This window comes from Schistocerca cancellata, chromosome 1 (genome assembly GCF_023864275.1).
Source record: "Schistocerca cancellata isolate TAMUIC-IGC-003103 chromosome 1, iqSchCanc2.1, whole genome shotgun sequence".
Taxonomy (NCBI): Eukaryota; Metazoa; Arthropoda; class Insecta; order Orthoptera; family Acrididae; genus Schistocerca; species Schistocerca cancellata.
Window position 1 is genome coordinate 1,149,966,566 of NC_064626.1, and position 27,940 is coordinate 1,149,994,505.

Here is a 27,940-nt window from a genome sequence, read left to right on the forward strand (position 1 = left end):
TCATTCAAAACAGACAAGACTCAGTACAGGAATAAAATGCTACAAGTGTTGCAGTAGACTTAATCTTAGAACTACTCAGTGGTTTGCCGCTACTCACAGAGGTCCAGTGTGGCCTGTAATTATTGTATAGCAGAGAAACATTTTAGATATTCTAATCTGTTAATGCAGAACCATATGCATGGAAACAAAAATTACATCAAATTTTGGCCACTAGGTGCAAATCTGGCATTGAATGCAAGAAAGGGCAAGGAACGTCCAACATGAGAAAGGCATACTGTTGATTTTATTATTAACTGCCACCAGAGACCTCAAAGTGATGCTGCATCCCTAAAACAATGTGATCAACAGTTTTTCACAACAGTTCCGGTAGAAACTGGGCACCATGTTCAGGTCAGTTGGAGACCAAGTGACTTCCTGGTAAAAACTTTTACATGTCTCCAGAACCAAATGTGACATGGATTCAGAGCAGTTTACGTTGCAGGCCATGCATCTGGGAAACTTCTGGAGACAACACATGTGTGGCAGGTTGCATTACACATACCTTTCACTGGGTGAGCGACATGAGGTGTTACCATATCTTGCATGAAAACGAACAGTACTTTTCACACAGCTGCACTCTTTCAAAGTAGGAATCACATGCTGCACAAAGAGATATTGATACAGTGCAGATAACATGGCACACCTGATAAAGATTCCCTGGGTGTATTCCTTTCATAGAACAACAGACTGAAAACAGGACAATGGAAACTCCAGGTTGGAATATCAAAGATGTAATGAAAAGGATAGATTGCTGCAGCTTTAGCTGAAAGCTACTATGTCTACAATGAGTAACAGTCTTTTCGTTGTGCCTGTCTGCAGCTCAACGGGCAATCTTTACAGCGTGTAGCAACCTATTCTTTGCTTAACATTGTTGGATTGAGACAAAATGTGCTTATGAATCCACACCACATTGTCACATATGGTGGGTGTATGGCTCTTCGTACACAACACGCGATTTAACAGTACCCCATATTTGGCAGTTCTGTGTATTCACTGCACCCTGTAGTGATAAATGTGCCTGGTCACTCAAAAGAATACTGCCTGTCCATAAGTCATAACTTCAATCCACACCAGAAACTGGAGAGCAAGTTCAGAACATTGCTGAGGATCGTGAGGTTTCAGTTGCTGCACCACCTGGATCTTTTATGGGTACCAGTGTAAAACAGAATACAAAAAGTTCCATACTGCTGACCATGGGATGGATAATTCTTGCAATACCACACGAGCGGTACATCGGACCACTCCTCAGACCTTGCAGTCTGCAATGCTATCTCAATGCAGCACAGAAATTGGTACTGTTTACATCGAACAGTTTCACTAGCAGTGAAACGGTCTTCTCGATAGCCATACCATACACTCATGTCATAGCTTGTCAAATGACAGTGTGGATGCCATACTGCAATACAAATAGTGTACAGAACCAGATTTACACCTGATGGTCAAAACTAATTTTTTTCCAGTGTAAATCATTTCCACATTAACTTATTAACATATCTACCAAGTTTCACTGCAATATGATAGTTACAGCCTACACTGGACCTCTGCGAGTAGCTGCATTTTAGTTATAACCACCCGGTACTAAGTGTTCATGGTAGTATGCCACATATTTTGAAGAAGGAAGCTCTTCCAATCACGACATTCTGTACAAATGATTCAGTTTGTTCCGCAAATGCTTATTCAGTCCCACAACACATTAATAACATTTTTAAGGTGTTTAGGTATAGAAGAAGCAAAATTAATATAGCAGTGAACATACCCAATGCACAAAAATAGCCAAGATAAAATTAATTAAATGGATAGCCATATATGTATCTACAAGTCACAATTGACTAATGACAATATTATGAGGATAGATTGCTACTCATCTCATAGGAATCCGAGTCACTGACAGGCACAACAAAAAGACTGCTACATATTTGAGCTTTAATCAGACAAAACACCTTCTTCTGAAGTCAGAAATACGGGCCACTGAGGCCAGAGACACTAAGAGAGAGAGAGAGAGGGGAGGGAGAGAGAGAGAGAGAGAGAGAGAGAGAGAGAGAGAGAGAGAGAGAGAGAGAGAGAGAGAGAGGGGGGGGGGGGAGGGGGGGGGGGAGGGAGAGAGAGAGGGAGAGAGAGAGAGAGAGAGAGAGAGAGAGAGAGAGAGAGAGAGAGAGAGAGAGAGGGTGATGGGCCAGTCTTTTCCATAATGTTATTGCTATTCCATCGTTCATTTTCCATTGATTTACAATTGACTGTATTTCACACAAGTAACAGACACCAAAAATGAAATTACAGCCTTTGTAGCAACACACACACACACACACACACACACACACACACACACTGCACTGTTTATATGGGATGTCCAGCAACCAACTTTCTTCGAAATTAATCTCAAAAAAACCAAGGTCGAAAGATTGAGTGGAACAAATGGTACATTTATTGTGAAAGCTGTATGAATTTTATATGGAAGTTTCGTTGCTAACAAATGGTGCTGTACACTGTGAAGCTCTTACAGTAGCGGTGTGCATAATTTGACTCATCTTATGCAAGCAGTCCCTGCAATCTCATCACAGTCTTATCAAAATGTCCACCACTTGCAGTACAGAGGTGACACAAATTAACAAGATTTGCCATCACATCTTTTAGTGTATCATGGAAATGGATTCAAAGTCACAAAAATTGTCAATTCGAGCTCGTCCAGTTGGGTGGCCATGGTTTTGAGGCAGTGCCTTTTGAAGTGCCTCACAAAAAGTACTCATGAGTCAGATCGGGCAAATATGGAGGCCACTCTAACCCTGCACCAGTAAATTTGCAATAATCCAACCATGACTATACCCGAAGTATTCATCAAGAGAGCGAAACACCTAACTTGTGCCATGTGGTTGGCAACATCTAGCATGCACAACTCAGTGCCCAGTTGGTCCTCCAATGCCACATGTGTCGAGACAAACTGTTCCAAAATTACAACATGTTGTTCACTAGTAATCATTTTTTGCATGAAAAGAGCGCCAATTGTACCTCTGCTTCAAATAAGAGAATCACCAGTTTTGTTTAGTAATGACACCATTCATGTGGAAGTGTGTATCGTCTGAACCATATGCAGCCAATATCACCTGCTTCGTATCAGTAATTGTGGGAATGTTTCAAACTGTCGGTCCTCAATCACACAGCTCATGGAGGTATAGCCGGGCGGCTTTGGATTTTGAATGGAAACATGTTTAAGCTGTCTTGGTATTTTTTTTCATGCTGGAACACTTCCAATCAGTCTGCTGCAATTCTCCAGACTAATTTCCTTTGATTTTGCTGAATAATTCTGGACACTGCACCAATATTTTCAGGAGTGACTACAGTTTCCCTGGGACTAACATTCCCCGCCAGGTCATCAGCCACACTGCCTGTCTCTTGGAATTTGGTGAAGAGGTTGCGAGTGGTTTTCACATTGGGTCTTTTTGTAACATTATACATAGTTTGAAAACTGCACCTTGCTGATGTAGGACTGTGTGCTAGCCACAGTACTCCATTACAAGAAAGACACGTTCTATGGAGTACTTAATTTCAATCTCTTCTTCCATTATGCTAACATTCTTTCAAGTTTCCATAGTGGAACTCATTGCTCTGAGCTGCAGCACACTTTAAATGCATTACACATTGCTATTATCTGTTAGCTTTCTGAACTATTTCAAAACTTCTGTATGAAATTCTTACAGCTTTCAAAATAAACATTTCATTTGTTCCACTGATTTATCAATCTTAGTTTTCGAGATATTTAATTTTGAAATTGGGTACTACTCTGCTGGACAGGCCATTTGAGGTGGCCTTTACAAATAAATGTACAAGAAACCCAATTTAAAGTTTTGTGAATGTTGCCTCCAGAACTTATCAGTACTCATTCTGAAAGCTTAGAAATCTTCAGGTATTCAAATATACTCTGAAGAACTTCAACGGTAATTTTTTGTACATAAAATGGTATATACTAACAATGCACATAGTAACACCCAGTCCCTCCACGAGCATGGGCATTCCAACAAGAAAAAAATATTATAGTTTCAGTTCAGTTCTGCAAATATGACTTGGGTCCACCAGCTCCTGCCAAAAATTGAACAGCAGGAGGAAGTAGCAGGTGACATCATGCACCAAATAAAGTGAGAATTTCTTATACCAAAAAGGTTGCCCATATTTTCTGATATGCAAAACAGACTTCATTATGAATTTCTTACAAAGGGCAACAACTGTTGTAAACTACATGTGTCTACTACGACAACTGGACAAAAAGAGACACACACAGATTGTGCAGCAGAAGAGAAGCAGACAATCACCACCTGTCCACAAGGATGGTTTTTGGAAATGGCAAAACAGGAAACTTTTGAGTCTTTGGGGGAACCCACTCTTTTACAGTTTTGGCACCTTCCAACTCCCATTACTCCAAAATCTAGAATAATTTGTAAAAGGAAATGTGTTCATTCCAATGGTATGCTGTAATAGTTATTTTGGAGGACTTGCAGAATCTACATCTATATTTTAAGCCATCTTGTAGCATGTGGCAGAGGATCATTCAGGTAAGTTTTACCCTTTCCCTGTTCCTTTCAGGAAGCGTGTGTGATGGCACGACTGTTGGTAAACCTTCATACAAGCTCCAACTATCTCCGACACTCTCCCGTAGCAGTTTTGCGAGGTATGTGGAACAAGAAGTATGTTGTCCTATACTTCCTGAAATGATTGGTCTCAAATGTGCCGCTCTCTTCGAGGTTTTTTTTTTTTCTTTTTTTTGTTTTAGGGCACAAAACTGCTATGGTCATTAGCGCCCGGTCTGTGACTTAGGAAGCAGTAAAAAACCGAAAACGGAAACCAGCAGCAATGGGAACAAAAGTCATAAAATTGGAGAAACTAAAAGCAGAAGGAAGGCTTAAAAATTCACTACAGAAGGGGGTTGGTTGTCCCAAAAAAAAAAAAAAAAAAAATAATATTCAAATGACTGACGTCATTTCACTGGCACGAATGAACTCTAGAATGCGATCGGCCGATCGCGTGTCATCTGCTAAAATTGACGATATATCAGGCGACAGCTGTAGACGGGCGCGTAACGGAGTAAAATAGGGGCACTCAATTAAAAGGTGTCTTACCGTCCACAACTGAGAGCAGTGGGGACAGAGTGGGGGAGGATCGCCGCTTAAAAGATGTCGATGGCTAAAAAGACAGTGCCCTATCCGGAGTCTAGTTAAAATTACCTCCTCCCGACGATGCGTTCGGGAGGAAGAGGTCCAAGCACAAGGAAGAGTTTTTACATCCCGCAATTTATTTTGGGGAAGTGTCTACCAGTGCGCGCGCCATAAATGAACAACACGACGACATAAAACGCTCCGGAGATCGGCGACGGGAATTGATTGAATTGCTGGCCGAAGAAGAGAGACTGCAGCCTTGGCTGCAATATCGGCCGCCTCATTTCCGCAGATACCAACGTGTCCCGGGAGCCAGAGGAACGCCACCGAGACGCCCCCCAGGTGGAGCAAGCACAGACAGTCCTGAATCCGGTGGACCAGAGGGTGCACAGGGTAAAGAGCTTGGAGACTGAGGAGAGAGCTGAGAGAATCGGAGCAGATAACGTACTGTATCCGCTGATGGCGGCGGATGTAGTGGACAGCCTCGAGAACAGCGTGAAGCTCCGCAGTATAGACCGAACACTGGTCGGGAAGCCGAAAGTGATTTGGGGTGTCGCCAACAACATAGGCACTCCCTACACCTAACGATGTTTTCGAGCCATCGGTGTAAATAAATGTGGCTTCCGCCATTTGTGCACATAGAGCAGCAAATGCCCGACGATAAACAAATGAAGGGGTACCATCCTTGGGAAATCGACAAAGGTCACGGAGCAGGCAGATCCAGGGACAGAGTCAAAGCGGTGCTGTACCCCAAGTTGTCAAGAAGGTTTTAGGAAAGCGGAAGGAAAAAGAATGGAGCAGTTGACGGAAACGGACTCCCTGTGGTAGTAGGGAGGAGGGGTGGCCTGCATATCCTACATCAAAGGAGGCGTCGAAAAATACGTCATGGGCTGGATTAGCAGGCATGGAAGACAGATGGCTGGCATAACGACTCAGAAGGACTGCTCGCCGATTGGACAGCGGAGGTTCAGCAGTCTCAGCATAAAGGCTTTCCACAGGGCTGGTGTAAAAAGCTCCAGACACTAAACGTAATCCATGGTGGTGGATAGAGTCGAGACGCCGAAGAATAGACGGCCGAGCAGAGGAGTAGACTATGCTTCCATAGTCCAATTTCGAGCGCACTAAGGCGCGGTAGAGGCGGAGAAGGACCACTCGGTCCGCTCCCCAGGAGGTACCATTCAGGACACGGAGGGTGTTGAGGGATCGCAGACAGCGAGCCGAAAGATACGAAATGTAGGAGGACCAGCATAGTTTTCTGTCAAACATAAGACCCAAGAATTTAGCGACGTCTGAAAACGGAAGGTTGACAGGTCCTAGATGTAAGGAGGGTGGAAGAAACGCCTTACGTCGCCAAAAATTAACACAAACGGTCTTACTGGGAGAAAAACGGAAGCCGGTTTCGATGCTCCAAGAGTGGAGGCGATCGAGACATCCTTGAAGACGTCGTTCAAGAAGGCTGGTCCGTTGAGAGCTGTAGTAGATCGCAAAATCGTCCACAAAGAGGGAGCCCGAGACATCAGGAAGGAGACAATCCATAACTGGATTGATGGCAATGGCAAACAGTACAACACTCAGCACGGAGCCCTGGGGTACCCCGTTTTCTTGGGAGGAAGTACAGGAGAGAGTAGTGTTCACCCGCACTCTAAATGTGCGCTCTGCCATAAATTCGCGAAGAAAAAGGGGCAGCCGACCTCGAAAGCCCCAAGAGAACAGTGTATGGAGGATGCCTGTCCTCCAACAGGTATCGTATGCTCTCTCCAGATCAAAAAATATTGCTACTGTTTGGCGTTTCCGGAGAAAATTGTTCATGATATAAGTGGAGAGAGCAACAAGATGGTCAACCGCAGAACGATGCTTTCGGAATCCGCATTGGGCAGGTGTTAAAAGACTGCAGGATTCCAGCCACCAAGCTAAACGGTAATTCACCATACGCTCCAAAACCTTACAGACACTACTCGTGAGAGAAATGGGGCGATAGCTAGAGGGGAGATGTTTGTCCTTTCCATGTTTCGGAATAGGAACGACGACAGCTTCCCGCCATCGTCGGGGAAAAGTACTATCGGTCCAAATTCGATTACAGAGGCGAAGGAGGTAACACAGACTATGGGTTGATAAATGCAGCAACATTTGGACGTGGATACCATCCGGTCCTGGGGCGGAGGAGCGAGAAGAAGAGAGTGCATGTTGAAGTTCCCGCATGGAGAAAACAGTATTGTAGCTTTTGCGATTTGGAGAGGAGAAAGCAAGAGGTTGCACTTCCGCTGCACGTTTCTTCGGGAGAAACGCTGGCGGGTAATTGGAAGAGCTCGAAATCTCAGCAATGTGCTGACCCAATGAGTTAGAAATTGCGACGGGGTCCACTAATGTATCATGCGCAACAGTGAGCCCAGAGACCGGGGAGAAACTAGGCGCGCCTGAGAACCGTCGAAGCCGACTCCAAACTTCCGAGGAGGGAGTGAAGGTGTTGAATGAGCTAATAAAGAATTTCCAGCTTGCCTTCTTACTATCGCGGATGACGCGACGGCATCGCGCACGGAGCTGCTTATAGCGGATACAGTTGGCCAAAGTAGTATGGTGACGGAAAATGCGAAGAGCACGTCGCCGCTCACGTATTGCGTCACGGCATGCCTCGTTCCACCAAGGAACTGGGGGGCGCAGGGGCAATTCGGAGGTGCGTGGTATTGAACGTTCCGCAGCTGTAAGAATAATGTCGGTAATATGTGTGACCTCATCGTCGACGCTGGGAAAGCGACGGTCATCGAATGTCGCTAGAGACGAAAAAAGTGTCCAATCGGCTTGGGCAAACTTCCAGCGTTGCGGGCGCATATATGGCAGTTGAGGCTGCAGTCTAAGGACACATGGAAAGTGGTCACTCGAGTGTGTATCATCAAGGGCGACCCATTCGAAGCGCCGAGCTAGCGGAATAGTACCAACCGCAAGGTCCAAATGAGATAAATTTGTCGTGGAGGCAGACAAAAATGTGGGGACCCCAGTGTTGAGGCAAACTAGATCCGCTTGGTGGAAGACGTCTAGCAATAGGGAGCCACGTGGACAAGGATGTGGAGATCCCCAAAGCGGGTGGTGGGCATTGAAGTCCCCAACCAGCAAATAGGGGGGTGGAAGCTGACCAAGAAGTTGAAGGAGATCAGCTCGTGCCATTGGTGTGGACGATGGAATGTATGCAGTACAAAGAGAGAACGTGTATCCAGAGAGGGAAAGGCGGACGGCGACAGCTTGGAAGGAACTGTTTAAGGGGATTGTGTGATAATGGAGAGTATCATGGGGAAGAATCATGAGTCCTCCATGGGCGGGAGTGCCGTCAACAGAGGGGAGGTCATATCGGATGGACTGAAAATGAGGGAGAACAAAGCGGTCATGGGGACGCAGCTTTGTTTCCTGAAGACAGAAGATGACCGGCGAGTAGGATCGTAAGAGGATCGACAATTCATCCCGATTGGCTCGAATGCCGTGGATATTCCAGTGGATAATGGACATAGGGTGAACAGAAAATGAAGGAATGTGACCAAGGGTGCTGTTAACTCAACGACTGCTCAGAGCTTGCGACCGACAGCATGGAGTGGCATTCAGCCGAAGGCAGAAGATCCTGATCCATAGGTTGGTCAGGAGCAGCTCCTGCCACCAGCGATCGGCCAGTTGACCGGCCACCAGCAGTGCGCCTCGGCGACACAGAAGATGGCCGAGGGCGATTTCCGCCAGGTGGTGCTGAAGATGGGACACGCCTTGGCGGAGAAGGAGAGGAACTGGGTTTCTTTGTAGCCTTCTTGGAAGTACGATGTTTAGATGAAGGAGGAACCGATGGTTGTGAAGTTGCGGTACGTAAAAACTCTTCACGAGTATGCTCTTTTTTCGAAGACTTGGTGTCTGACAATTGGGTTCGAGATTTAGCAGAACCCGACGAAAGGTGAACCATAGAGTGGGCAGGTGAAAGTGGTGAGGTTGAACGGGCGATCTTTGCGCTGGCCGATCTGACGACCGTGGCACTAAAGGTGAGGTCGCAAGTCTGCGTGGCCACCTCCTTTGTTGGCCGAGGAGAAGCAAGGACAGTGCTGCATTTTCCTGTCTGAGGCACGGTGGGCTGTCGACTGGCGAACAATTTTCGAGCAGCAAAGGTCGACACCTTTTCCTTCACTCTGATTTCCTGGATGAGCTTTTCGTCCTTAAAAACGGGGCAATCTCGAGAGGAAGCAGCGTGGTCACCCATACAGTTGATGCAGCGAGGGGATGGAGGTGGACAAGCACCCTCATGGGCATCCTTGCCACACGTAGCACATTTGGCCGGATTGGAACAGGACTGGCTGGTGTGATTGAACCGCTGACATTGATAGCAACGCGTAGGGTTTGGGACGTAAGGGCGAAAGGAAATTATCTCATAGCCCGCTTTGATTTTCGATGGGAGTTGAACTTCGTCAAACGTCAAGAAGACAGTGCAGGTTGGAATGATGTTCGTGTCAACCCTTTTCATAACTCTATGAACAGCCGTTACGCCCTGGTCAGACAGGTAGTGCTGAATTTCTTTGTCAGATAATCCATCGAGGGATCGTGTATAAACGACTCCACGCGAGGAATTTAAGGTACGGTGCGGTTCCACCCGGACAGGCAAGGTGTGGAGCAGGGAAGTATGCAGCAATTTTTGTGCCTGGAGGGCACTGTTAGTTTCTAACAACAGGGTGCCATTCCGCAATCGGGAACAAGACTTTACAGGACCTGCAATTGCGTCGACACCTTTCTGAATAATGAAAGGGTTGACCGTGGAGAAGTCGTGACCTTCGTCAGACCGAGAAACAACAAGGAACTGTGGCAACGATGGAAGAACTGTCTGTGGCCAAGACTCAGTGAACTTACGTTTGTGAGCAGACATAGTGGAAGGTGAGGAAACCATTGCGGAAGAATCCCCCATGATTACCGGCGTCTCCGATGGCGCGCTCCTCCCTTGTGGGGGCCCTCACTGAGGGCACTCCCGCCTTATGTGATTGTTCACACCTCAGGTCACACCTCCCGACAAACGGACGGAGGGACCAATCGGCACTTTCGGAAGGTATCAGCTCGGGTAATCACACCTCCCTGGGCCTGGCCGTTACCAGGTGGTACGTACGTGTCCTACCTGTCTACCCGGGGCGGGGAATTACGCGTTACCCCGTCACTGGCTACGCATGGAAGTGCGTGGGTCGGCCTTCAGACACGCACAGGGAGGAAAAAAGAAAAAGGGAAAGGAAAGAAGAGGGGTCTCAAACGCCGCAGCGGAGAAAAGGGCAAAGAGAAGAGGAAAGGAAAAGAAAAGGACAGAGGAAGGACGACGACTTTCAAGTGTAGAAAGCAAGGAAGTTTGAACAGTTTCGAGCGTCCGTCTCCGGACATAGGCACACACCATACTCCCAGATGGGGAGAAAGGGAAGCAAAGAGCCAGAGGTGAGGGGAGGAGGGGCGAAGATGCGGGATGGGGAAGGATGCGGAAAGGGAAGGTATGCAGCCCGGAAAGGAAGGAAGGCCACATTAGCTCGGGGTCCCGTGCTCGCTACGCACGTATCCACAAAAGAGTTGTGGACCCCCTGGGGGGTCTTCGAGAGATGTTCTCCATCTCTGTTGTTAATCTGAATCTAAAGGTCCTGTACTGATGGCCAATACTCAACACTCAGTTGCTCAAGTGTTTGTAAGCCACTCCTTTCGTGAATGGCTTACATTTCTCCAAGACCCTCCAAAAACATCTCAGGCTGGCACATATGATTATTCGACTTCAGGTCACACTGAATGGTTAGACCTGAGTTTAGAACTGAGTGTTTTACTATAAACACTGTTTCAATGATTTGTCGCCAAACATGGAATCTAACAATAAAGTGTCTTCACTTAGTTATGGCCATGTGTTACATTTATTTCTATTCAGGTGTGGCTTCAGCTGTATTTACTCTTATGTTGTGATAGTCAAATGTTGGAATCTGTTATTGCGCAACTTCTGCCTGGAAGTATTACATCACCCCTCTACGACTGCAGAATACAAGTGTGGTGAAAGCATGGCAGTGATTCCATGTTAAATTTGTCTGTTTTGGTAGCCTGCATGTGGTATTTATTAGATGGATGTCTCCACTTGCTGACATGTGAAGTATTTGTTTGATAGCTCCGGTTTGACTGTTTGTAACCAAACTGATTCATCACATGAGGAGAAGCCCTCGCATCAAAAGGAAAAGTAACTTACCGATTCATTAATTTGTGAATTATGTTTTGGAGGAATTTAGCAAAGCACTGGTGTGTGAGAACTGCCCGTTGCAAACATCACAGGCATTTCCTTGGGACGAGTCCCTCTTACTGTATGGTGTTTACTCATGTCTTATCTTTCAATAAAGCCTTAACTGCAAATGTAAGTTGATTTGGGGGAGGGGACCAAACAGCAAGATCATCAGTCCCATCGAGTGAGGGAAGGGGGGGGGGGGGGGGGGGAAGTTGATCTGCTATGCCCTTTCAAAGGAACTATCCTCGCATTTGCCTGAAGCAATTTAGGGAAATCACGGAAAACCTACATCAGGATGGCCAGATGCAGTTTTGAACTGCCATGCTCCCGAATGCAAGTCCAGTGTGCTAAGCACCATGCCACCTCACTCTGTAATTGAAAATGTTCCTTTAGTTTTTGATAAATATCAAGATCCAATTTAATGAGCTGGGTTTTGGATAAGAGATAAGATTGAAGAAAATTTCCCACTTTGATAAGAGAAAGCCCTAGATCTGATTAGACTTTCTTCCTGAGCTAGTACTATCATTTTAATAATAGTTTGTTTTAACTTCATCTTGTTCTTTTAAAAAGAACTGAGGAATTTTCAGGGAAAACTTATTTTTTCAAACAACAACATTATCAGCTTCAAAGTAGTTCCCTTAGGCAACTATACACTGGCAGTCTTTCTTCCCAGTCTTGGTAGCAGAGCTGATAATCTGCAAATGGTAGGGCCTTGTAACATGTCAGTCACATTCTTTTAAATGTCCAAGAGTCCGCAAATTACATCCTTTGAAGACATTTTTCAACATCAGAAAAAGAAAGACCACAAGGACACAGATCAGGTGAATAGGGGTTTTTGGAACAACAGGACTGCCTCTGGAGGTCAAAAGTTCCATGACGGTAATGGCAGTATGACATGGGACAGTATCATTATGCAGCATCGACTTGTCTGCAATGACCGATCTCAATCAATTCACCCGTTTCCAGAGCTTTTTCAATGACATCTCTGTGAAACACTTGGTTTTAAGCTTGTCCTGGAAGAAAAAATTCCTTATGCCTGATACTACTACTGTCAAAAAAAATCAGGTCAGTGTTGTTTCGATCTTTGACTTGCTCATTTGAGCTTCTTTTGGTTGAGGAGATGTCTGTGCACAACTCCTCACTTTGCTGCTTTGTCTCAGGATCGTACTCAAGAACCCAGGATTCATCACCTTAGTAGGTAACCCATCAGCCTTATTGTCAAATGTCAGTCTGATCTCACAAGAGCATGCACACATTCAACATTTTTTGAAATTGAACATTTCCCTGAAGGAGGTTCAGCTTCAATGTGTTCGGCCTTCTAAAAAATGATTTTTGCCAGACAAAAACATGTGCTCTTGATAAGGAATGTTCCTCATAGGCTTGTTTCAACTTTTCAAAAGTCGCACTTGTGAATTCCCCAAGTTTAACACAAAACCTGATTGTACAAAATTGCTCTAAATTCCACCATTCCTTTTTTGTAACATCAACAAAAACATAACTTCACTGATGGCACTCTCAAAAATCGCCTGATGGCTATACGGAGCTGAAACTGAGCATCTGGAAGGGATGACACAGAACACATGGTACACACAAGTAAAACACAGCATTGAGAGATTGCTTGCAGTGTTGTCAGTCTCATTACTTTTCTCACACACCTTTTACACTTCATCATTATTATTCTAAAATTCGTGATCTATCAAAGAACTGAAGTACATAGGGAAAATAAACCTTGAATCTTGGTCCTTTTTATTATATTGCTCTTGAAGATAAAAATCACACAATTGGAATCCTGAACGACTAATTTATACAATTATGAGCAATTTAATGAGAGAAAGTTGCTGTGCCTGAGAAAGTGCACTCCAACTGAACAGTAATGATACCTTGTTACATGTAGTGCACCTTCAGACTTTGTACTGGTTGTATGCGACATTCTAGCACTGGATGGGTGAGGTGCATGGTATCAGTGTCATCGTGGCCTTTGCACTAACTATACTGGTGGGTGTACCTAGTTTATAGTTAAGTTTTATTTTAGCAGTCTGCATGTTGTGGCTCATGTCGGCACCAATGACACCTGTCACATGGAGTCTGAGGTGATCCTCGGTTCTTACAGGCAGCTGGTAGAGGTGGTGGTGACTGCTGGCCTCGTGCATGGGGTGGACGCAAAGTTTGCAATTAGCATCATTGTTCCCAGAGTTGATCGGGGTCCTTTGGTTTGGAGCCAAGAGGAGGGTCTCAATCACAGGCTTCGTCGACTGATTATCTTCGCTGCAGGTTTCTAGACCTGCATTATTGTGTGGGGATTTGTAGGATACCCCTTGATAGGTCAGGGGTGCACTACACAAAGGAAGCAGCTACTTGGGTAGCAGAGTACTTGTGGAGTGCACATGAGGGTTTTTTAGGCTAGGCGGTAGTTTGAAGTGTTCTGATACGCAGCAAGGAAAATCAAATGGCATTCGGAATAGACACACTTCGATGTCAATTTTATCAGTAAACTGTCTAAGCATTTGTAATAAGATTGCCAAATTTACTGCCCTACATGAAAGTTCTCGCACTCAATTTATTCTTGGGACCGAGAGCTGGCTGATACCTGAAGTGGAAAGCTGAGAGATATTTAGTGAGTCACGGAACGAGTATCGTAAAAATGAGTTAGACATCATAGGAAGGGGAGTGTTAACTGCAGTTGAAAAAAACTGTCTTGTGAGGATGAAGTTGAGTTTGACAGAAGTTATCTTGTCACTTACAATAGGTGTAGGTTAAACCAAGTTAATTGCTTGATTTTTGTACCAGCCACGTGCTTGTGCTATAACAGTGTGTAAATATCCAGATCACGCAACATTAGTTGGAAGTGACTTTAACATACCGAGCAGAGATTGGGATGTCTATGGATTCTGTGTGTGTGTGTGTGTGTGTGTGTGTGTGTGTGTGTGTGTGTGTGTTTGGGGGGGGGGGGGGCAGGGTACAGACAGTGATTTGAAATACTTTCAATGTGTTTTCTGATAACTGTCTTGAGTAGCTAGCTTGGCAGCCCCCATGGAACAGAATACACCAGACCTTACAAACACAGTCAGTACAAAAACAGGGATTAGTGATCATGATGTCATTAGAGTAACAATGATTTCAAAAGTTAATGAATCAGCTGAGAAGGCTAGGAGTGTGTTTCTGCTAATAGAGCATATAAGCAGTTATTAACAGCTCACTTAGTGAGTAAATAGTGATCACTTAGTACCACTAAGATGAATGCATAGGAATTATGGGCAAAGTTTAAGCAGGTTGTAAATTGTGGTCTGCAGAGTTACATACCTAGTAAGTGAATAGAGTATGGAAAAGACCACTATGGTTTAATAACTAAATCTGTAAGATGCTAAGGAGAAAGAGGTTGTTGCACTCTTGGTTCAAAAGGAACACACAAATAACAACAATCTAAGGTTAGTAGAGATTTGTGAATCCGAAAAGATCTATGCACGAAGCAAACAACAATTACCCCAATCACACGTTAGCAAAAGATTTGGCAGATAAGCTCAGAAAATTATGGTCATATGTAAAATCACTAAACAGGTACAAGGCTTCCATGCAGTCCCTTGTTGACCAGCCTGGTGTGGCAGTTGAAAACAGCAAAACAAAAGCTTAAGTTTTAAATTTCATGTTCAAGAAATTGTTCACACAGGACAATTGTACAAACATAGCGTCTGACCATTGAACAGACTCCCGTGTGAACGACAATAATAAGCATACCTGGTACAGAGAAACAACTGAAAGATTTAAAAGCAAATAGATCACAAGATTCAGGTGGGACCCCAGTTCAATTTTACAATGAGTACTGTGTGGCACTGGCCCCTCATCTAGCTGGCATTTACTGTCAATTTCCTGCCCAGCACAAAGTCCCAAGTGACTGGAAAAAAGTGCAGATGACCCCAGTATATAAGAAAGGTAAAAGAAAGGATCCGAATGATTAAGACCAATATCCCTAACTGTTGTTGGAATATAATGAACTTGACAGACTAAGAAGCTTGTGTGCACGAATCAGCAGGGTTTTAGGAAGTATAGCTCATGGGGAAGTTCAGCTTGCCCTTTTCTCACGTGGTATACTGAGAACAACTATGGATGAAGGACAACAGGCACATTCTATACTTCTAGATTTCTGGAAAGCATTTGACATAAGCCCCCATTGAAGGCTGTTAACGAATGTACGAGCATATGTAATAAGTTCACAGTTATGTGAGTGGTTGGAAGACTTCTTAAATAACAGCACCCAGTATGTTGTCCTTTATGGCGAGTGTTCAGAGACAAGGCTATTGTAAGGAGTGTCCCAGGGAAGTGTGATAGGACTGCTGTCTCTATATACACAAATGATTTGGGGGACAGGGTGGGTAGCAATCTGCAGTTGTTTACTGATGATGGCTTGGTGTATGATAAGGAGTGTTGAAGCTGTGAGATGGTAGGAAGAGAAGACGACTTAGAAAAAATTCCCAATTGCTGTAATAAATGGCAGCTAGTCCTAAATGTAGAAAAATGTAAGTTAATGTTGACAAGTAGGAAGATTAAACCCATAAAGTTTTGTTTCACTATTACTAAGGTCCTGTTTGACAGTCATATCATTTAAATATCTGGGTGTAACATTACAAAGTGATATGGGATGGAATAAGCATGTGAGAGCTGTGGTAGGGAAGGCAAATGGTCGACTTACCTTTATTAGGAGAATTTTAGGGAGGGTGGTTCACCTGTAAAGGAGACTGCATATGAGACACTGGTGTGACCTATTCTGGAGTACTGCTGTAGTATTTGGGATCCGTACCAGGTCAGATTGAAAGCTAACATTGAAGCAATTCAGAGGCAGGGTGCTAAATTTGTTACTGGCAGGTTTTAACAGCATGCATTACGGAGATGCTTTGAGAATTCAAATGGGAATCCCTGGAGGGAAAATGACATTCTTTACAAGGAATACTATTGAGAAAATTTAGAGAACAAACATTTGAAGCTGACTGCCGAGTGATTGTACTGCTGCCAACATGCATTGCATGTAAGGACCATGAAGATAAGATCTGACAAATTGGGGTTCATATGGAGGCAAGCAGATAGTTGTCTCCCATCACTATTTGCGAGTGGAAAAGGAAAGGGAATGACCAGTAGTGATACAGGAGGGTACCATCATACGGTGGCTTGTGGACATCTGTGTAGATGCAGATGAATTTCTGTCACTTTCCTTATTCCTATAGGCAACAATGACCTTCCATGTCTACCTATTTCACTAATTTTAGTTTATATTTTGCTGTAGTAATTTGCATATAGTATGACAGGACAGTGGATCAGGGCAACACAGACTTAATGGTGGCTGAGTACATGTCTAGAAACAATATATTACAAAAAGAGAATCTGAACGTTTTTATGTTACAAGTAAGCTAACTCCATAAATAAGGTGTTTCTATCACAGTTAATAATATTTTGACCAGCCCAACATTATCTTCCATGTGTAGAATGTGATAGTTTTAGTTCTAAATGAAACGATGGAAACTCCAAGTTGGAATTTCAACAATATAAGGAAATATATGAATTGTTTAGGAATAAAGGAGACAACTCTCTGAAAGGCAGAAGTGCTGCATCACCATCAGGTACACAAACAAAAGGTACGGCACTTGGCTACCTTTCAGAATGCATCTCTGTACCTTTCCGTTCGTATACCTGTTGACTCAGTGGTTCTGCCTTTGGTGAGTCGTGTCCTTCATTTCTAAATAATTCTTAATCTTGAACCAGAACTTTCCATACATTAATGTAAGGACGGAGATAGACTGCTACACATTGTGACGATGACACAATGAGTTGCAGACAGGCACAATGAGGCTGTTACACATTTATCTTTCAGCCAAAGCCTTCTTCAGAAAAGGAAACACACACACACACACACACACACACACACACACACACACACACACACAGTACAGTTATCTCCAGCAGCTCTGACTGGAATGCAATTGTCATGTTTAATGGAAGCAGTAATGTGAAGGGGTGGGGGTGGGGAAGAGGGAAAGATAGCTGGGTACAGGTGGGAAAAAAGAAGAGCACTTTGTGGCAGGCAATGTGTGCAGGGACTAGGAGACATGCCAACTCTGCCACCAGGTGTGGCATCAGGAGGCTATTGGGCAGGGACGTGGGGTGGGGGGTGGGGGAACGGAAAAGGAGATGAGCAAGGAAAGACATGCTGGTGCATTGGCAGAAGGCCACACAAAAGGAGGGGGATGTGAATATTTCCTATTAACGTCTCCTCATTCCCCTTGTGGCCTGCCCTCTGCCAAAACAACCACCAGTCTTTCCCCTTCCCTGCTCCACTCCTTTTTTTGTTCGCTGCTCCCCCTCCCCCACCCCCTGATCCACAGTTTCCTGACACTGCTCCTGTTGGCAGTCTAGTGCCTGGACACACTTGCAGATAGTGCTCCTCTCTCCTTCCATCCGTACCCTGCTATACCTCCCCCAACCCCTCCAGACTGCTGCTTCCATTCAACATGACAGCTATATTCCAGTACGAGCTGCTAGAGTTACTTTATGTGTGCACGAGGTGAGGTGCGCTTGCTGGTGTAATGGGCTGTGTGTGTGTGTGTGTGTGTGTGTGTGTGTGTGTGTGTGTGTAGAAGGCGGCTTTGGTCCGAAGCTAAATGTGTAACAGTCTATTCATTGTGTCTGTCTGTAGCTCAACATGTCATCTTCACAGTGAGTAACAATCTATCCTTTTCCTTATGATGTTGATAGTTTTACTTCCATGTAACATTCTTACCAATAGGTTCAGGTTCTGATCCCGCACTTGGTGCTGGGCTTTTCGATACTACTTCCTCAGCATCTTCCGTTTCAATTCTGAAAGAACTGTCTGCTATCGTAACATTAACACTGAAAAACAGAAAAAATAAATAGCATTAAAATATGTACAACAGAAATTCTACTATGGTTCACAAAAACCATTCTTCCAGGATCATTTATCATATAATTTTTTACATCTAACAAACTTATGTACTTTCTACATGTAATAATATACAATAATAGTGTAAGGGAGGCAGACTCAAAAAAATCTGCAGGAGCAGGTGGAAATACTGTTTTGAGAAAGGTACAGATCAGTGGGCTGTAGATGTCCAAATATTAAAATATAGCAAGTTATAACCTGTTGTGGATTATCTGACAACCAACGTACAAATTTTTTTTTGAACTTTACATTTCAGTGTCAATGATACTGCTGCAAGGTTTGGCACATGCAGTACAGTGGTTACGGTTGCTGGCTAGTGTATTGTTTCAAACCCAACCAGCACCAATTATTTGTTATTTAGAATTTATTTTCTTATGTTTGTATATTCTGGAATGTTGAATGTTTGCATAAATACCAGCATTCCAGGACATTCAATGTTTATACAAACAGCTGCACACTGTACATGCAACTGCTTTAAAAATGTCTAACAGGAAACAGTCATTAAATTCAGACTACAAACTTCATCAAGATTATACATTGTAAAACAATTGCGAACTTCCCAGAAATGCTTCAAAAACAATCCAAATACACAAAGGCTTATTTGAATTTTCACAGGGTGTATATGCGGACAAGGAGAAAAAATTCCCACAAGGAGAAAAAATTCCCGGATTTTTCCTGGTTGTTGTTGTTGTGGTCTTCAGTCCTGAGACTGGTTTGATGCAGCTCTCCATGCTACTCTATCCTGTGCAAGCTTCTTCATCTCCCAGTACGTACTGCAGCCTACATCGTTCTGAATCTGCTTAGTGTCTTTATCTCTTGGTCTCCCCCTACGATTTTTACCCTCCACGCTACCCTCCAATACTAAATTGGTGATCCCTTGATGCCTCAGAACATGTCCTACCATCCGATCCCTTCTTCTGGTCAAGTTGTGCCACAAACTTCTCTTCTCCCCAATCCTATTCAATACTTCCTCATTAGTTATGTGATCTACCCATCTAATCTTCAGCATCCTTCTGTAGCACCACATTTCGAAAGCTTCTATTCTCTTCTTGTCCAAACTATTTACCGTCCATGTTTCACTTCCATACATGGCTACACTCCATACAAATACTTTCAGAAATGACTTCCTGACACTTAAATCTATACTCGATGTTAACAAATTCCTCTTCTTCAGAAACGCTTTCCTTGCCATTGCCAGTCGATATTTTATATCCTTTCTACTTCGACCATCAGTTATTTTGCTCCCCAAATAGCAAAACTCCTTTACTACTTAAGTGTCTCATTTCCTAATCTAATACCCTCAACATCACCCGACTTAATTCGACTACATTCCATTATCCTCGTTTTGCTTTTGTTGATGTTCATCTTATATCCTCCCTTCAAGACACTGTCCATTCCGTTCAACTGCTCTTCCAAGTCCTTTGCTGTCTCTGACAGAATTACAATGTCATCGGTGAACCTCAAAGTTTTTATTTCTTCTCCATGGATTTTAATACCAACTCCGAATTTTTCTTTTGTTTCCTTCACTGCTTGCTCAATATACAGATTGAATAACATCGGGGAGAGGCTACAACCCTGTCTTATTCCCTTCCCAACCACTGCTTCCCTTTCATGCCCCTCGACTCGTAACTGCCATCTGGTTTCTGTACAAATTGTAAATAGCCTTTCGCTCCCTGTATTTCACCCCTGCCACCTTTAGAATTTGAAAGAGAGTATTCCAGTTAACACTGTCAAAAGCTTTCTCTAATTCTACAAATGCTAGAAATGTAGGTTTGCCTTTCCTTAATCTTTCTTCTAAGATAAGTCTTAAGGGCAGTATTGCCTCACGTGTTCCAGTATTTCTACGGAATCCAAACTGATCTTCCCCGGTTAAAAATACATTTTCTCCCAGGTGAAAATACACTTTTGCCATATTATGTGACAGTATACATTCCCTCGGAACTGTAAAACTTATCCTTTTATAGGATATTGCTTTATACAGCAGCGTAGAATTTCCCGGAACTTTAGAAAACGATACTCGGGGGAAAAGAACACGTTTTGGGAAGATCTTTGATGTGCAGCAATGTGCACGCTGCATATTCTCGTATTACAAAAGTTTAAATTCGAATTCAACCAACAGGAAAAGCAAAGGTTTCGCATATAATATTTGTCTCCAAGATTAATAAGCTACAAGAGAAGCTAAGCTTTCACTTATAATGTTGATCTGTTTAGCGCACGTTACACTTTAAGATACATCACACAAATACGCTAGCAAAATTTTTAATACCGACATGAATCTCTGATCTTCTGGGCTCGAAGTTGTTCTAAATGGCTCGTCATCAAAGAACTGATTTTTTAAGAGAGACCAAACACTAAGAAATCCATTGAACTTTCTTGCACATAGTTCACCTTGCTTTGAAAATAACACTTTCTGAACAACAATTCACAATATTTTCTTGTGAACTGTTAGAAATGATTCATTTCAGCAGTTGTCAGAGTGTGCCAGATAAGAGGCGTCAACCGTGCTTGCGCAGCTACGGTGATGTAGGAAGCCCGTATGTTCGTACGTGTAAAACATTAAAAGATCTTACATTACGTCATAAAAGAAACAAGACATCAGAGGGTACTCAGAGCGTCAGAATTTCGTGAAACATACTAAAATGCATAGTTCACCTTACAGTGCACATTCGTATGTCCAGATTCTCAATGACATAGGGCTCTACCAGATATGACGCTTTCTGTGTGGTTTTCGGACGTAAATTTTCTTGGAGTACCAGTACTGTATTCTCATGTTTGGTTCTTTATTATGGCATAGTGCCATACGTGCTAGAAGATGAAAACGTGCACCTGAAATGCAGCGAACAGTTGAAACTAGCCAATAGTGTGGAATAAATTGACAGCCTAAGCAGGAAGCTTAATAAAAGCCAAATTTATTTATCAAACTGACAAAAAAGCTTCAGTGTCCTGCAAGGCGATTAATGCTTGACTGTCAGTAAGGTGGAAATAAAATGAAATCTGAAACTAGCAACATAGTTTACCCTTCCGTAATTATGTGAATGTATTTTAATTCACTTGATAGCTCCCAGCCACAGAAATCAGTCTTGTTTTCATTAGACGTGAGAGCAGTAAACGAAGAGGAAACAGAAAAATCACTAAATGTAAAAACGGGTCACGTGGAGACAACACCCCCCCCCCCCCCCCCCCAAAATCCCAACTATAACTCAGACTGTTCTGCACGTCCGAACGTTTTAAAAGAGTCATCTTTAGCACGTCTTTCTGAAGAGTCTGATGTATCTTCGAGGAAATTTAAGACACGTTATTTGGTCTTAAGTGTGCAGTGAGGTGCCACACATCTTCAAACGACATTGTTATACCGCAAGTCACTGTATTTCGCTCTGTGGAACTCAAACGTGTATATTTCGTAATGGACAGTGGAAATTAAAATGTCCTGTAACGCCTCTCCTGCTGACATAAAATTAAATATAGGACACCTAAAACCAGTAAAGACAAGAGACAGGCAAGACAGTACACATTTCTTCAATCCTTAGGTCCTAGCGATTTTTCTCTCTGATCTTGCTATAGCTTTACATGGCGTGCTTTCCTTTCAGAAAAAGGACTATTACCTTATCAAAGTTCGTCAAATGTTTCGCTACATGAAAAATAGAAATGTCGTTGCCTAATACTAAAAAAGCTGTCAATACAAATAGTACCCAAGACTGGTGTGGATTCTCGGTCTGATTACGTCTATTTTGTCACTGTGTGCTGGAGAAAACAAAATAGGCCTTTCTAATATTTCAGCAATTGTAACACACACCAAATAAGCGAGACTTTTTTGGCAACAATTTTTATTATACGTCACAAAGTACCAATACAAAATACGTATTTGGCCTATTATAAGCAAAAAGCTTTACGTTAGGAAATAGTTTCACATTTCATTCTTACGCTCCAGTTTCTCATGCACGAGACCGAAAAGCAGTAGAACGAAATTTTTGTATAAATTTGGAATCATCATATTCTTCCATAATTTGTGTGAAGTCCCCGTTTCTTCTCCTTCCTCATTCTAACAAACAGTCTTATCACTAATTCTGTAACTATTCCTACCACTGTCATTCTCTGGTTAACTTCACTAACCCTGCCACAATCACCGGTTTAGTTATCCAGTGATTATTTTCCTCGCTACGCCCAGAATAGAACTTAAGTGACTGCTAGAAGGGGACTACAACTGGCCCTGTCTCATGTAGCGATCTGGCCAAAAAATTTGTCAAAATTTCACTTTCTTGGATACACCGAGAAGATTATACGTGATCTTTCTTACCTGTTAGTCTTTTATTTCCACTCTGGTAGTCTGAATCTATGGATTTCGCTAGTAATTATAACAACGCTGACCATTCGCAAACCGAATCAACCACATAAACAAGCAGCAGTTGGCATTCTCCGGTTCGGCCTTATTCCGCTCAGCTCATATACCCCCGTCCCGTTTTGTCAGCAGGAAAGTTTATTTCTAGATGTGACGAGGATTCCCATGGTTTACACTATGCATGCATTCAAAAAATGTATAATTCATTCAGAAATCAACTTAGAATGTGTTCAAAAACCAGCAGGGATGTGTTTCAAAATCATCTGAATAATCGATAGATAGACATGCTCTGGATGCTAGCTGCTTTGTGAAGTAAGATTTTTTTTCTCAAGAATATGCATTCGCCCACTCCCCATGAAATTGCCACCCGGTTCAGATACCCCGGTTTGCCCTCACTCCCAACTAGATATGGGCCTGCTGCACACACGTGAATCTCGAAGCTTGGGCGCGACACTAAAAAATTTTTCTGGGTACCATGTGGCTAGCTGCTACTGCTGCTGCTTACACAGCCGACAGCCATATTCCTGTAGCCAGAAGTGGGAGAAGGTACTACTCATATACGACTCTGAACTGTGCATGTGCATGAGCCCGCTCGTAACTGATTAAATGAGTAATGTAAACAGTTGTGATGCCACGCTCATCGAAGGCAATTTGTTGTTATGAAGCATTGCATAGTCTTCCGAAAGCCGTTGACACGTTTTGCTGCTGGCAGATGCTTGTACGAGCACTGTGTTATTTCATGTGGCGCATTTCCTTTGAAATTTAAGTTTTATTTCAGTTTTTTTCCTCTCGTTCATGTTTTAATGCTGCCGTATCATTCTGCAGTAGTGGGATACAGTAATATCCATTGTTAGAGTAACGGTTCTTACCAGTCAACATTACAAAAATTTAACTGAAAACTAAAACAACGAAAAATTCCCGAAATTCTAAAAAATTCCCAGATTTTTCCCGGTTTTCTCCTGGATGAAAAAATTCCCAGATCTCCCGATTGTCCCGGGTCGTATACACCCTGTTTCAGTATGTTGTTGGATTAGAAAATTAATTGCTACGAAGACAGGATACCACTTACAGTAAATACAAGCTGGTAGAAAGCATGCGCACAATATAAATTCAATGAAACACACACACACACACACACACACACACACACACACACACACACACACACACACACGTAAAACATTTACATCCTTTCGTCTTCCCCTCTCCTTCCCTCTTTTCTGATGAAGCAATCTTGCGTTGCAAAAGCTTGAAATTTGTGTGTGTGTGTGTGTGTGTGTGTGTGTGTTTTCTTGTGTATCTACCAGCACTTTCTCGTTTGGTAAGTCACAGCATCTTTGTTTCTTTATATATATTTTTACCACACGGAACGTTTCCCTCAAAACACACAAACACACAAAAATATCAAGCTTTCGCAACCCACAGTTGCTTCATCAGGGAAGAGGGAAGGAGAGGGAAAGACAAAAGGATGTGAGTTTTAAGATCAACACCTTCAACCCATTACATGCAGTCTCCCATCTTTCATCAAAGACACCAACCACTTTCTCGAATGCCTGGAATCCTTCCCCAACCTGTTACCCCCCGAAACCATCCTTGTAACCACTGATGCCACTTTCTTATACACAAATATCCCGCACGTCCAGGGCCTCACTGCGATGGAGCACTTCCTTTCACGCCGATCACCTGCCACCCTACCTACAACCTCTTTCCTCATTACCTTAGCCAACTTCATCCTAACTCAACTTCTTCACTTTTGAATGTCAGACATACCAACAATTAAAGGGAACAGCCATGGGTATCAGGATGGCCCCCTCCTATGCGAACCTATTTATGGGTCACTTAGAGGAAGCCTTCTTGGTTACCCAGGCCTGCCAACCCAAATTTTGGTACAGATTTATTGATGACATCTTCATGATCTGGACTCACAGTGAAGAAGAGCTCCAGAATTTCCTCTCCAACCTCAACTCCTTTGGTTCCATCAGATTCACCTGGTCCTACTCCAAATCCCATGCCACTTTCCTCGACATTGACCTCCACCTGTCTAATGGCCAGCTTCACACATCCGTCCACATCAAACCCACCAACAAGCAACAGTACCTCCAGTACCTGCCACCCATTCCATATCAAACAGTCCCTTCCCTACAGCTTAGGTCTTCGTGGCAAACGAATCTGCTCCAATCCCGAATCCCTGAACCATTACACCAACAACCAGAAAACAGCTTTCGCATCCTGCAACTACTCTCCCGACCTGGTACAGAAGAAAATAACCAGAGCCACTTCCTCATCCCCTCAAACACAGGACCTCCCACAGGAGAACCCTGAAAGTGCCCCACTTGTGACAGGATACTTTCCGGGACTGGATCAGACTCTGAATGTGGCTCTCCAACAGGGATACAACTTCCTCAAATTCCACCCTGAAATGAGATCTTTCATGAAATCCTCCCCACTCCACCAAGAGTGTCTCTCCGCCGTCCTCCTAACCTTCGTAACCTCTTGGTTCATCCCTATGAAATCCCCAAACCACCTTCCCTATCCTCTGGCTCCTACCCTTGTAACTGCCCCCGGTGTAAAACTTGTCCCATGTACCCTCCCACCACCACCTACTCCAGTCCTATAACCCGGGAGGTGTACATCAAAGGCAGAGCCATGTGTGAAAGCACCCACGTGATTTACCAACTGACCTGCCTACACTGTGAAGCCTTCTATGTGGAAATGACCAGCAACAAACTGTCCATTCACATGAACGGACACCGGCAGACAGTGTTTGTTGGTAATGAGTATCACCCTGTGGCTAAACATGCCTTGGTGCACAGCCAGCACATCTTGGCACAGTCCGGGTTATCTGGATACTTCCCAGAGACACCAACCTATCAGAACTCCGGGGATGGGAACTTGCCCTTCAATATGTCCTCTCTTCCCGTTACCCACCTGGCCTCAACCTCCACTAATTTCAAGTTGCCGCCCCTCATACATCACTTGTCACTCAACAACATCTTTGCCTCTGTACTTCCGCCTCAACTGACATCTCTGCCCAAACTCTTTGCCTTTACAAATGTCTGTCTGTGTGTGTGTGTGTGTGTGTGTGTGTGTGTGTGTGTGTGTGTGTGTGTGTGTGTGCATGCGCACGCGCGCGCACACACGAGTGAGTGAGAGTGTATTCCTGTCCTTTTTCCCCTAAGGCCGGTATTACACTATCAAATTTCTTTGCCAAAGATTTGATCAAAGATGTGATCAATTATTCCGTCAAATATATTTGACAAAGATCTTTGACGTAGCGCTAGAAGGGGTATTACACTGTCATAAAATTTTTCGTCAAAGTTCAAGATGGCTGACAACAACTTGTTATTAACCGCAGCAGTTGCACATACCGCAATTGCATTGTGTGCACATGCGGAAAAGAAGTGGAGGAAAAAAAGGAACCATACATATGAGGTTGACTGTCTTAAATTCCTGGGATTACAACTTTATTATAAATTCAGTTGGGAGGAGCACACCACAGAACTGCAGAAACGCCTTAACAAATCTGTATTTGCAATTCGGGTGTTAATAGCGGACATAGGCAACATAAAAATGAAAAAGCTTGCATACTTTGCTTACTTTCATTCCATAATGACATATGGGATAATATTTTGGGGTAAATCTTCAAGTCAAACAAAAGTTTTCAGAGTCCAAAAGCGTGTAATACGTATTGTTTGTGGAGTAAATTCACCAACGTCCTGTAGAAACCTCTTCAAAGAACTGGGTATACTACCGTATTTACTCGAATCTAAGCTGCACTTTTTTTCGGTTCCTGTAATCCAAAAAACCGCCTGCGGCTTACAATCGAGTGCAAAGTAAGTGGAAGTTCTGAAAAATGTTGGTAGGTGCCGCCACAACTAACTTCTGCCTTCGAATATGTGTAGCGCTACACGGGCATGCTTTTGCAGGCACAGAGATAAATACTGGCGCCAAAACCTCTGCACCAGTAAAAAAATTTAAAACAGGTGGAAGACGAGCTTTTTTCTCCGCCCCGAGTTTCGAACCACTGCATTTTCGTACATTATCCGACGAAGTAAATACAAATTCCGTATTGTTCATCTTCGAATGTAGCATAATTGCAATGTACTACGAAAATCCGACTGGCAAGATTGTTAGGGATGTTTGTCAATATGGCCAACTCTACGTTCTGAATTTTTTCCTACCTGTCAGAAGAGATGGTTGCTAATAGGAACTTTCATGAATTGTGAATCACACGCAGTATTTTCTTCACCATAAGAATAATATGAATGTAAACATTTTGCCATGCATTCTTTCGTATTTGCTGCTATCGCATTTAAATCCTGTCTGCCTAATAAACTACGAAACTAGAGTGAGACAACAACAAATGCGGAAGAATATACATATCATGTAATGTTTATATTCGTATTATTCTTATGCCTAATAGTGATACAGTCAGAATTGAAGCACGGCAATTGACTAGATTTTTTAATCTAAGATGACTAATTTCTGTGCAGAATATAATGTACTAAAGAGGCGTCTGCAAAGATTTTCAAACGGAGAAAAATTTTCGCTAAACTCTCGTTCAGAACATCATCTATCATACGCAGCTTATTATTTGGTTCTTGTTGATCATTACCAAAGAAAGCAGCAGTGTAAGTAACAACAAATAGCAGTCTCTTGCCATTGTTTCGATAATGAGACGATTACTCTCTCTTTTTTTAAAAATTGTAAGCGGCGGTAGCGCGCACAAAAGCAAGCCATGCCGCGAACGGTGACAGGTCGTAAACACTCATTATCAGAATGCGACAAACAATGCATGACAATACAGTAACGCATTTTCAGCTTAGAGTGACGTAAACACCTATAACAAAGAGAACGGCACTTATCAGATCAAAGAAAAATAAGCAATCAATTCAAACCAGACGAAGCACGTGAAAAAGGAAGGGTACCCGTATAAATACGGACGGGGCGACTGACGCATAGCAATGGCTACCTGGTGCAGCTTAACTGCTAAGCTTATGACTCTAACCAAACTACTGTAGCTGTATCGTCATTTATTCGACCTAAATTGTGTCTCATATTACAATGGACCAACTTTGTTTCGATTTGGAGGTGTGGTCTAAAACTTTTCTCTCCCCTTGAATTTCGAGTCTCAAACTTCAGATGCGGCTTAGATTCGGGAAAATTTTTTTCCTTGATTTCGAGTCTCATTTTTCAGGTGCGGCTTAGATTTGAGTGCGGCTTAGATTCGAGTAAATACG

At 43.3% G+C, this 27,940-nt stretch overlaps 1 protein-coding gene across 2 annotated transcripts in view; it reads right to left on the reverse strand.

The window, feature by feature from the left end:
- Nucleotides 1-27,940, reverse strand: part of LOC126093054 (inorganic pyrophosphatase) — a 134,960-nt gene that overhangs the window by 3,854 nt on the left and 103,166 nt on the right. For both annotated transcript variants that reach the window (XM_049908696.1, XM_049908695.1), the window contains one exon: nucleotides 18,185-18,294. In XM_049908696.1, coding sequence (XP_049764653.1) covers nucleotides 18,185-18,294 — 110 coding nt within the window. The remainder of the gene's footprint in view (nucleotides 1-18,184; nucleotides 18,295-27,940) is intronic.